This window comes from Alosa pseudoharengus, unplaced genomic scaffold (assembly GCF_046254945.1).
Source record: "Alosa pseudoharengus isolate Yale_2024_CS ecotype anadromous, Long Island Sound unplaced genomic scaffold, YU_APseudo_1.1 YU_APseudo_1.1_scf_2, whole genome shotgun sequence".
Lineage (NCBI taxonomy): Eukaryota > Metazoa > Chordata > Actinopteri > Clupeiformes > Clupeidae > Alosa > Alosa pseudoharengus.
This window is the reverse complement of record NW_027468663.1, coordinates 17,345,720-17,357,756: the sequence shown is the minus strand read 5'-3', so window position 1 is coordinate 17,357,756 and position 12,037 is coordinate 17,345,720. Positions and strand designations below refer to the sequence as shown.

The 12,037-nt window shown below is 42.1% G+C and overlaps 1 protein-coding gene across 3 annotated transcripts; it reads left to right on the top strand.

Annotated features, from left to right (window-relative positions):
* Positions 1-99: 99 nt before the first annotated feature.
* Positions 100-11,619, top strand: LOC143133980 (sodium/hydrogen exchanger 9B2). 3 transcript variants are annotated; one of them, XM_076293986.1, is made up of 13 exons: positions 100-207; positions 1,217-1,402; positions 1,861-2,062; positions 2,302-2,472; positions 3,689-3,831; positions 4,203-4,330; positions 4,584-4,759; positions 5,536-5,642; positions 6,409-6,558; positions 7,793-7,901; positions 8,054-8,190; positions 9,935-10,121; positions 10,581-11,619. In XM_076293986.1, exons 2-13 carry the CDS (start codon positions 1,319-1,321, stop codon positions 10,634-10,636), a joined length of 1,650 nt encoding a protein of 549 aa, XP_076150101.1. In that variant the 5' UTR covers positions 100-207; positions 1,217-1,318; the 3' UTR covers positions 10,637-11,619. The 3 variants fall into 3 exon arrangements, with proteins under 3 accessions (XP_076150101.1, XP_076150103.1, XP_076150102.1); XM_076293988.1 differs by having other exon boundaries at positions 1,217-1,422; XM_076293987.1 differs by lacking the exon at positions 100-207 and adding an exon at positions 233-364.
* Positions 11,620-12,037: the final 418 nt, after the last annotated feature.

Sequence of the window (12,037 nt, the reverse complement as noted above, 5' to 3'; positions counted from 1 at the left end):
ATGTATTACTTTGTATTATTCCGCATATAGCAGTATAAGGCTACCTCCCAAAAAGATGCTTTCAAACTCCGTGTTAATATTTAGTCGGGCATCGTTAATCCTCTCTTTGAGTGGGATCTCCAGTGTCATTTGGTTGTGTCGTTTTGAACAATCGCTGTGCGGATCTGCCACCCGCACACGGACCAGGTTTCGCTATTGTGGCGCGAGGTGAGTAAATTAATAAAATTACGGTCTTGTAAGACCATAACTTGACTGCTTTTATCTTAGGCAATCAGACGTTCTAACCACGTGAGGCAGTCGCTAACTAGACGCACGGCGGGGATTTGGAAAGGATGAGCAAATTAAGTTAGCAGCTAAACGTTAGGTATTTGGAAACTCATTCTTGGTTATTACTTCAAGTGTGAATGTATATCCTATTTTTGTCTCGTGAAGTTGAACCACACGCCACAGATAATAGTTAGCTATGGCAAGTTGTAGTAACATTGAAGTTACATGATAACTAGACTACTAAGCTGTGTACACTGAGAGTCTTACTAAGACCATATGCCACTCTGTGCTTATGTGCCATATGTTGAATCAAGACGAGTGTTGATTAGTGTGTGGTCTCGTCAAAATTGGATTAACTAGCAGCTAGTGGTTGCCTGCTTAACTGTCTTAATTAGCTGGCTTTTTTAAAATATGCCCGCCTATTCATAAGAGATGGCCACTTTTGGAATGTCACTTGACTTGGATTAAACCTCGAAACGACTCAAGTAATCTCTTTTGTTAGGTTTGTAACCAAACGTTAAGTTAACGTTAGTGTACAAATAGTAATGCTGTTAGCTCACGTGAACCAATCGCGATATCCTACAATTCACCTTCAGACAGGTTGTTCAACCTACTTATTCTGTGCTATGATTAACGTTATCTTATCTGTGACTATGAAGATTCTTGATTTGCAAATGCTGTTTCTCATATTTTTAAATCTGTCAAATCTGCTGAGTATATAGCTGTCATCATTATGGACGTTTTGTAGCCTGAAAATCCAGTGCTCTCGGAACTCTGGATTTCCAGGGTAGATGTTTTGGGCACACATTTCATAAACAATTTAGCATAGCCCAACGTTAGAGTTTAAAGCCAAAGCGGTAGTTCTAAGTGAATAGGCTCAAACGGAACTTTACAACCTGATGAAGCTGCAGTTTTTCATCGTCATGTCTAAATTCACAAACTTTCCTAGTCAGGTGACGCCTTTGGAAGTAAGGCAGGTCCAGATATCTCGAGTGGAGCGCACCGATGGTCAGTCACATTGAGAGTAAGTTACAGTTAAATCTGCTATGCCATGGAAGGTACCTATTCAAGACCACACTCAGCAATATCCCAGGCGACCGAAGAAGGAGCTAGCCCCACATGCAATCATGCCGAGGTACGAAATTGTGTTTAAAGGTGCGTTGACAGTCTGTAAAAAAAATACTTGTATTTGATGCGAAGTGAATGTTACAACAAATGAATGTGTGAACATGTATGTATCATTGTATGTTTTGAAAGCAGTGTCTTCATTGATGTTTAGCAACAAGTGTATTTTTTCTTTCTCTCACTAAAATGCCCAGGGTTCATTGGCACAATCTATGTTCGCCACGTGGTTATTGCCATGTCGGAAGCTGTAGTATGACTAATCCCAGAGTCAACATTGCGAATGTGGGCGCTTGAAGCCAGACAGCCCATTTCATTGACTAATGTTCTGATAAGAATAGACTACATTTACATTTTCTAGGAGCACTGTTCCCGTACCAGAGTACCCACTCTCTTGAATGCTGCTTACTGGTGCCATCTGTCTGAGTTATTGTTTAAACTCCCAGTTGTGCTCTTGTGTTCCTTCGCCAGTCACACCTCAACGTTGATCAAATGCTCCAGGTGGTACCAAAGCGCTCAGAGAGCCCCAGCGTAACCGAGGAGACAGTCTTCATCCCGCCGTCTGTGTCTTCGGTAGACGCAGGCACCAACACCGACCCACCAGACAAATGCTGCGAAAGGCTGCAGATGCTATGGCCCCCCAGGGGCATCATCGCTGCCCTCATAACCAAAGGTCAGTTGGGAGGCTGTGGTGCTGATCGATGCAGCCTTCAGATTTGTTGTAGCCATTTCAGTGCTCTGTATTCTGGAGTTAATGAAAAATTCTGAAGGACCTCATTTAGGTCATATTGTCTATTGTTGACATGGAATTGAATCTGCCACTAAACTGAAGCCTCTAGCGCTTTCATTGCGTAGTTAACAGACTTCAAATGGTTTAAGCTATACTTATAGTATATGTTCCGTTGCCCACAGTGACCATGGCGGGCGTTCTTTTTGGGGTGGTATGGTCCATCACGGTGAAGGAGTGCGAACCTGGGGGCAACCTGTTTGGCATCGTGGTGCTCTTCATTTGTGCGGTCATTGCTGGCAGACTGATGGGACTCATCCGCCTCCCTAAACTACCTCCCTTCCCTCCTCTGCTGGGTAGGTTCCTTATCACTTCCGGAATATTTCCTTTCTACCAGCCGCACTAATGTTCTGATAAGAATAGACTACATTTACATTTTCTAGGAGCACTGTTCCCGTACCAGAGTACCCACTCTCTTGAATGCTGCTTACTGGTGCCATCTGTCTGAGTTATTGTTCAAAGAATCAAAGATTACAATGATTCTTATCAGAGGAATAATTGTCAGATTTGTCAAGTCATTTCCCAGCGTGTGTGTGTGCCCGCGCCACTGATGTCTTTGTTTACTGTACACCCCACTGTATCTGTTCGTACCAGCATGTACAGACAAGTGTGTGTGTGTGTGTGTGTGTGTGTGTGTGTGTGTGTGTAAAGGGTGTGACTGATCTTTTCAGTCTTTTTCAAACAATATCATTAATATTCACTTTCACTTGACATGTTGTTTTAATCCAAATGGCTACTCTGTTTTACTTGACCTGATTGGACGTTTTGCCTTAGCCACACTAAATGTCCTTGGTACAGAGGCATTATCAGACTTTTCAGACTTAATCAGACTATTTTGCTAAGTCATGCCTTTATTGCTTGGCAAACGGGCGGTACTATGTGCCCCTAGGGCTCAACGGTATTGTGTAAAATAAGAGTTAATCAGTTATGATATTCTGTGATTTTCAGAAAATACTTCACTTCAGTGATACAAGATAGTGAGGCTCCTTGAGCTCATGTAATTCTGTCTGATGTGTTCTTACCTGACATTGAAAAAGTGTTCTCATTTAACATTCCATGGGCCGCCCCTGATTTGACCAGCTTTGGGGCTTTGTTGGGCTGTTGGGCTGTAACCCAGGGTTACAGTAGTAAAGAAAGGCGAAGCTGGCAATAATCTTTCATTGGATTTTGGTTCTTGACTAAGAGCTATTACTTTTGATTAAGTTCACAGTTGTTCCAACACACAATCTCCATGGTTAACCAATGCTTGTCCTCTCTTTGTAGTTGTCCTCCAGTCAATCTGATATTTCTGTGGATAATACAGTATTGTTATATGAAGTTCTCAATCATACAGTAGAATTGTGCTTTCACTACAAACACCTCTCCCAGAGTCAGTGTGCTTTCTTTGGCAGCCTGTGGCTGTGGGGGAGATATCCGAGCAGGACTTCCCAGTGTAATGGGAATGTTCTGAAACACTAAACACTCCACATGACTGTTTTCTCACCGGCCGGCCACTCTCTTCTTGCTCTCCAGGCATGCTGCTAGCAGGTATCCTCCTCAGGAACATCCCTGTGGTCACTGACGCCGTCAAAATCGACAAAGACTGGTCGGCTGCACTAAGGACAATCGCCCTCGCGGTCATTCTGGCCAGAGCTGGGCTAGGCCTAGATGGATCAGTATGTCCATTTTTATTCACTCTTTTCTTTTATAAATTACTTTTTCATTCCTCCTGTATGTTATCTTTATTTCAGGACTGCACAACTACATGAGACTGGAGTCTTTTGTTGTTGTTGCTCCATTCATACAATTTGACCTGTAGGGTTTCTAGACAGATTTATTTTATAAATCACTTGTGTGTTCCTCATGCATGTAGTCTTTATTTCAGGACTGCACATAACTACCAGAGGCTAGAATCTTATTTGTTTTTTCTTTCCATACAATTTGATTTGTAGTTTCCTGACGCAGCCTTGTGTTTATGATCCTGTTCGATTCAAACTTCTGTGTTGCTGAACGGTCTAATAGTCAGCTTGCTCTGTTCTGTCCTCAGGCTCTGAAAAAGCTGAAGGGAGTGTGTATGCGGGTGGGCATGGGGCCCTGTCTGATCGAGGCCGCTGCTATAGCTGTGGCCTCACACTTCATCATGGGTCTGCCCTGGGTCTGGGGCTTCATACTGGGGTACTGAAAATTACATTTAGATAATTATTGTTAGTCTAAAAGAATGCTATTGAATTCTATATTAAAATGTAAGTGAGATCTCTGCTAGAGTATGTAGAAACCCTTGTTTTTTGTTATTTTATGTCTATAGGAGTGCAAAAACAATGCATAAACTGATGTTTTACTGTATGCTTTTATTACATTCTTACTTCAGGTTTGTTTTATGTGAACGCTACTGCTGCTGACCCAGCGATGGTGTGTTGTTGTGTGGCAGGTTTGTGTTGGGCGCGGTTTCCCCCGCGGTGGTAGTGCCCTCCATGCTGTTGCTGCAGAAGGACGGCTACGGCGTGGAGCAGGGCATACCCACCCTCCTCATGGCTGCGGGCAGCTTCGATGACATCCTGGCCATCACCGGCTTCACCACTTGCCTGGGCATGGTGTCAGCTACAGGTACAATAATACCCACAACCACCACCACCGGGGCAAACCAGAAAACAGATCTTGTATTAGCTATCAGTCTTTAATATGTCAGCACATATGTCAGTAAATGTTCATTGCCAGGCTTGGTCAGCTTAGGTCAGCAATGTGTGTTTTTGCAGTGTTGCTACGGGTGAATGAGCACTATCAGATCAAATAGAGAGTCAGAGTAGTCTGATCATAGCTCCTTATAGCGTAACTCTCGCCAAAGTGCAACCTAGGGTATTTTTGTGAATGTACTCAAGTCAAACTTTTGTTTAAAAAGACGGATGTGCCACTTTTAAGATTGATCTTATCATCGTTTTCGGGTCAAATGGCCTTTTGAATGGGAGTGCTACGGGCACTACTATTTTGATGCGATCATACTGATTGCATCAAAATCGCTATTTTTAAAACACTATGAAGGCTCGACACAACATGAAACTTTGCTCAAAGTGTCACCAGGGTCTCTACACATGATCTCGAGCATTGAGAACATTGTTGAGAACATTGAGTTTACTAAAACAAAAGGTTTTGGCAAGGTGACGGTGAGCGGAAAAAAACACTGCCAAAGTGAGTTGTTCAAGTTGATCGCATTTGACCCGAAAATGGCAATATGGTCAATCTTAAAAGTGCCTAGGTTGCATTTTGGTGAGAGTTACGCTTTAATGTTTTAAACTAGATCATATTTTGTGCACATTTTGTTCTAGGTAGGATTTAAGAAGGTATTTGTCATTATAGTAATTGTGATGTTGTTTGTTTTGCTGAAGGGGCCGCCTGGTTTAACCTGGTGCGGGGCGTATTGGAGGTGTTGGGTGGTATGGTGGCGGGAATTCTCCTGGGCTTCTTCCTGCAGTACTTTCCCAGCAAAGACCAGGTGAGGAAGTTAGTGGAGCCGATGATAACCTAGAGCCTTTTAATGGTTCCCATTAAGATGCATGACGTGTGGATTTAACTGGCTGCCATTCCTGTTGTGTCTCAGATTTGGGTGTATTGTGTGCCCTGATGAAGATCCATTTGCAGTCACTCCTCCATGAAAAACATTAAATTGGCATGTGTATGTCATGATCATTTCCTGTCTCACAGCTGCATCATTAGAGCTCATCTAAAACACATTCACAGAAGCCCTCATTGTGACAATACAGTGAGCCAAATTCCAGCTGTAGTAGTGGAAAAGCTACTGTAATTGTAGTGCAGGCGAAGGTTGTTTTCCAAGCACATTGGACATCCAAGGAATGTCTTGTCTTCACAAGTTCATTGGCAAATATTTCATGATATCCATGATGAAATGCACCTAGCTCTCCAAAACATGTATGGCTATGTCCATAACAATATTTGCTATTATGCCAGTTTGCATTTGTTCATCTTTTTCTGATCACTTCTAAATACAGTTTGGAACCAAATGTGTTTAATGCATGCAGTATAGTGCTGGGATGTCTTGATTGTCAAGGTGTAAAAGAGGCCTAGCACATGTTCAGATACCAGGATCTGGACATGGGTGGGAAAAAAACCATCTGATTTTATGTATGCCTCCTTGCTGTTTGTCATTGCTTTGGTGTAGTGCCAAATGTATAACAAACTTATGAATATGCAGGCATAGGTATAACTATGTGTTGTGTCTGACCCTCTTTACTCTGATCTAGAAACAAGTGGTGATGAAGCGCTCCTTCTTGGTGCTGGGCCTGTCTGTGTTTGGTGTGTTTGGCAGTAACGTGGCCGGCTTCCCTGGCTCGGGGGGCCTGTGTACACTAGTGCTGGCCTTCGTGGCAGGAGTGGGCTGGAAGGAGTCAAAGGTCAGCTTTCCCCCACTGTGTGTGTGTGTGTGTGTTTATGAACCTCACTGATGGAACCCAGCGGTGAAAAATAACCATAGACAGCTAGATGCAAACCACGTTGAGGCTTCCTGTCTCTCTGTCTCTCTCTCTCTCTCTCTCTCTCTCTCTCTCTCTCTCTCTCTCTCTCTCTCTCTTAAAACAACTTCACCACAACCCATCGGCCTTTTTAGTGTAACCTGCCAGCAAGGGTCACTGTTGTCACATCTGTTAAAAGTTAGCACCCATCTGCTTGTCTGCTGCTGTTAGATATGTTCCGTTATTAGGAGGCGTTTTAAGCTCAAGTAATATTCTCCGCTATGATTAAATGAAACTTATCTGGATGACTTGTATGTATTTGCTGTGTAGTGAGTCACTTAGTGTAACAGATACTATGGCTCTCAATGCCAAGCTAGTGCACTTTTTTGTTGTATAACCCAACTGACCCCTTTTGTTTTGTAATTGATTAAGAACACAATACCAATCTGTTACCAATGCAGATCAAATCAGTTGCCCTGATATTGGTGGTGATATTGATAGTGTCTATTGTGTAAATTAAGTTGCTGTTTGGGTTTATGTGGTCTATGTAATTCAAAGTCAAGGTCAATGTTACTTTATTTAGGATTCCTTGGGAGAAAATGGATTTTGATAGATAAAGGGATTGGTTGTATTAAACAGATATTACAGACAAGACATCATAATGACAGAGCACAATAAATAGAACATAATTAGACACACATTTGCAACCAACCCCATGACATAAATCACAGTAACACTACAATGAAAACACCTTAAATACCACACAACTAAAGAGGTAGCATGAATTACATTCACATGTCGCTCTCTTACATAGTTCCACAAACTCAACGCAGCTATACTCAGTACAGTATAGCAGTACATCCACTCTTACATAGCCACACACCTCCCTCATGCTTGATTCTACACACTCAAACACCTGCAGTTATCTTAGGACCTCTGGACCATTCTGCAGGAGTTGCCCATTGATCATCTTTACAGACAAAGGGACAAATTAATGTTTATATTTTATAAGCTCATACATTCAGGGTTCAACAGTTTGGAGTGGTCAGATGAAATCCTGTCAGCCTACTGCTGTGACTGAGTGGACTGCTCTAAAAAATAAAGTGTTGGTGAGTGAGGGGCACAGGAAGTCCCATAACCCCCCTGCTGATTCACACTGCACTGTCTCTCTTTCTAGGTTCCTGTTGAGGAGATAGTGGGAAGGGCTTGGGACATCTTCCAGCCCCTGCTCTTTGGTCTCATAGGAGCTGAGATGACCTTCTCAGAATTAGACGGCCACACTGTGGGTAAGCATCTGTGCCTCTGTGTGGCCTCAGGGGTACTTAAAGCTTCAAAAGTTACAGTCTAACTGATCGATGAACTGAGACAGAAGACTTCCTTCTCCTCACACAGTACTCATGGTCCTCAATGTCTCTCCCTCTCTGTCTGCCATCCACAGGTTTAGGTATTGCTGCTCTTATTATTGCACTGGCTATTCGTCTTCTCTTCACATTTGTCATGGTGATGTGTGCCGGCTTCAATTTCAAAGAGAAAATATTCATTGCAATAGCTTGGATGCCCAAAGCCACAGTGCAGGTAATTATGGGATGTTCTACATTAGACTAAGTAACCCTGGTTTACATTTAAGTTAAAGGGCCCGAGTTCGCCGGCGATATAGGTAGCGGGAAGCTACGGGAAGGCGGGGACACTGAAATGGGCGAGACCTCTCCGGTGAAATTGAATTTGAAATTGAAATTGAATAAACCAATACAACTAGTGTTAAATTCTGATCTATCTATCTTTTATTAATTAAAGGACAATTCCGGCACAAAATGAACCTAGGGGTTAATAACACATGTGTACCAAGTTCGACCGTTCGCTGGGATTTGTTTTCATGCTAGTCGAATGTGACCAGTTTTATTGCAAACCGCTTATTAGCGTTTAACACTAGCCTTCGGGGCACAGGTACAGTAAAAAGAAATCACTATTTCTATACCACTAACACTTTAAAATAGCACCACACTTACATGGTAGCATAATGAGGGTCTCTACATTAAACCGAAGCTTTGAGAACTTTGTAAGTGTACAGGCAGTTTATTAAAAAAGAAACACATTACCGTTCACGTCTGGTTCACATATACAGGCAGGCGATGTGAACTAAAATCAAATGTAAGTTGCTCAATATAGGCCTATCAGAAATAATAGCTCCGATGTAACATAACTTGTCTAATGTACTTACTTAGTGGAGAACTGTCCATCTGGTCCCTCTGGTATGGATCGCGCCTCCAATTTGGAAACATGGAACATGGGACATGGAAAAAAGTTTCAACTACAGCCCTGTTTATCAATGAGGGGAAATCTTCAGACTCAACACTGTGTCTCTTGGGTGTCACGACGCAACAGGTCCCACTCCATGCAACAAAGGCACTCCTCTTCGGTGGTCTAGCTTCACAATGTCCGCAGGTACACCACCAGTTTCCAGAAGTGCGAGGCTGTGTTGCGGCATTGGCTACAAGCTCTCTCTCTGGTGGGCCTTTCACAGAGCTCCCGCAGCTCTTCGTCTGTATATTCCGGCTTGAAAAGATAAGGACGTCCATCAAACCGAAAGGGTTCATCCTCGATGTCTTGTCTCCTGTTGCGGTCAGTGCTTTCTTTCGGCAACAACGTTTCACGCGAGATTCACTTCACGTCCCAGCGCCTGCCTGTATGTGAACTAGATGTGAACAGTAATTTGTTTCTTTTTAATAAACTGCCTGTACACTTACAAAGTTCTCAATGCTTCGGTTTACATGTAGAGACCCTCATTATGCTACCGTGTAAGTTTGGTGCTATTTTGAGCCTTGTTAGTGGTATAGAAATAGCGATTACTTTTTGCTGTACGTGTGCCCCAAAGGCTAGTGTTAAACGCTAATAAGCGGTTTGCAATAAAACTGGTCACTAGCATGGACTAGCATGAAAACAAATCCCAGCGAACGATCGAACTCGGTACACGTTATTAACCCCTAGGTTCATTCTGCGCCAGAATTGTCCTTTAACTTCGGCCTGACTCTTCCCACTTTGTGCGTCTGACTTCGCTCTGGCCACAGTGCGCATGTACTGGCAAAATATGCTGTCACACTCACACCAAACAGCAAGATCATGCTCTTCATGGGTGTGATGACACGGTCATCATGACATACCAGGACAATTTCTAAGTTGTCCTGTAGGACAGTATAACACATGTAATGTATGTGTATATATGTACAATATATGTGTTTGTTTAAATATGATGTGAAGATGAAAATAATCAGTCAGACAATGACCATGTAAGGTAAAGGCAGATCTATTGCTGTGCCTGCAGGCAGCTATTGGGTCCACGGCACTGGACATGGCTCGCAAAAAGCAGGATGCAGAACTGGAGAAGTACGGCATGGACGTGCTAACTGTGGCAGTACTCTCCATCCTCATCACGGCGCCCATCGGAGCCATCCTGATCGGCCTCATGGGACCATACCTCCTCCAGAAGCCCAAGAACCCCTCAGCTTGGGGTAAACTCTCCTACTCCCGAGCTTCTCTATGTGTGGAGCTTACATAGGGTTTTACACAAGTCTTTTGTGTTTTACACATTCTTCTGTTCCTTTATTTCTTTTTTTCTTTTGTCCCACCTAACATCTGAACATAATATTACGTCAGACTAAACTACATCATACTCTTGTGGCTTTTGCCCACTGTCCACTATGCAACACTATCTATGTACAGTAACTAGGGCATATGGTTTGCAGTTTTAAGAAGAATATAGTCCATAAAATATAACCTATAGCTTAACACTCTTTAACCTGCTTAATGACATGAAAATGACCGCATATACCATAATACGTTTACCACCTCTTAAATGGCACCCATGCAGAGCAAACATCACAAAATGTATTGTGCCGACATGTTGAGGCACGCAATCACATACATATTTTGCAGTCTTGGTCTTTTGTCTGGTCTGTTTTGTGCTTCAGGTCTGGGGGGTAGACAATCAACAGACACCCCAGTCACCTATGAGAGTGCCATCTGATGTGCGTATCACTGCCACTGCACTGGACAACCAGGGAAGGGGGAGGTGTTTGGTAATTGAAGAAGTGACCTATAACACCAGAGGAAGAAGCAAGTGCACATCTTGGAAAGCAAGTCCTCTTCAGGGGTTACCCGCCTGCTTTGAATGGGGCTTTTGCTGACCTGCTGCTGGAGCGGGTGAATCATGTGTGTATTTATAGCTCTGTTAATTACTGCTTACACTTTTCATAAAGGGCTTAGGCACTGTCCTTCATCCCATGAATCCACTGTATACTCATCTCTGCACCTGTCTACTAACACACACAAGACCAAATCAATATTCTGTCAACATATGTCTGACTTTTGAAAATCAAATGTAAAGCTTTCGAGATACACAGAGTGCAATATCAACACTAACAGAGTGGCATGGTATATGAGCATGGTACTTAATACCAAAAATGTGTTTTATTATTTTGTTTAAAGATTAGGTTGTAGTGTCGAGTTAAAGTGACTTCTAATGCAATTAAGATTATATGAAAATAGCTGAAGCGATTGGTGAAGTGAACAGTGGACACATTACATTTTAGAAGCCAGTATTTATAAATATAAAAAAAAATAGGGAAAATAGCCATTTTATCCAATTATGCTTTGTTTGCAACATTTTATGTTGAATGGAAAGCAGAATCTTGGTCATGACAGAGTTTAATTGCGGCCTTTATGCATTATTGTTGTTCAGGTAATCATTCTATCATGCATTTTAAAATGCATGTTTCATATGTCAATTGAGATGTTTTTATATATATATATATATATTTGCTCTTTTATTGTCTTGGCATTTGAATGTTCATGGTTTTATTTTACTCCTGTGGTGGTGATAGATTTTAATTTATTTTGTACCGTGAGGCTTGTCTGTCATAGAGCTTTCAGTGTTTACAAAAACACTATTCTACAGAAGTGTTAAAGAGTGTAAATTTATAGTAAAAAATAAAGTTACATTTGAGAGAATTTTATTTTGTATATATTGTTTTTTATGTTGCAGGGGAATGGCGAGAAAGGTAGTGAGAGAGAAATGTTTTTTTCCAGGTTGGATACTATTGTACCGGTTATTAATGCAATATAAAATGGAATCCATATAGAGCCTGCAGCCTAAAACAGAAAAATTGCCTCTACCCTGTTATCTAACTCCATTTCATGAGTAACTGTGTTTGGACACTGGCAAGTAATGGACATTGTATTTAGTAGGTTGCCAAAAATATGAATTTGCATGCACACAAGGAAGAACTCCATATCCACAGGTTACAAAGGTAATCCCCCTCCTGTCTTCCTCATTTGAAAGCACATTTGCAATGTCAAATATTCTGAAAATGCAAATGATATGTAAAGATAACTTTGCTTAGAAGGTTACATTGTAGGTGGCTTGGTT

Excerpts from the sequence above, each read along its gene's own strand:
- LOC143133980 (XM_076293986.1), top strand. The coding sequence starts at position 1,319 with ATGGAAGGTACCTATTCAAGACCACACTCAGCAATATCCCAGGCGACC. Across the intron at positions 4,331-4,583 it reads GTCTGGGGCTTCATACTGGG|GTTTGTGTTGGGCGCGGTTT; the intron begins GTACTGAAAATT and ends GTTGTGTGGCAG. Across the intron at positions 7,902-8,053 it reads ATTAGACGGCCACACTGTGG|GTTTAGGTATTGCTGCTCTT; the intron begins GTAAGCATCTGT and ends TGCCATCCACAG.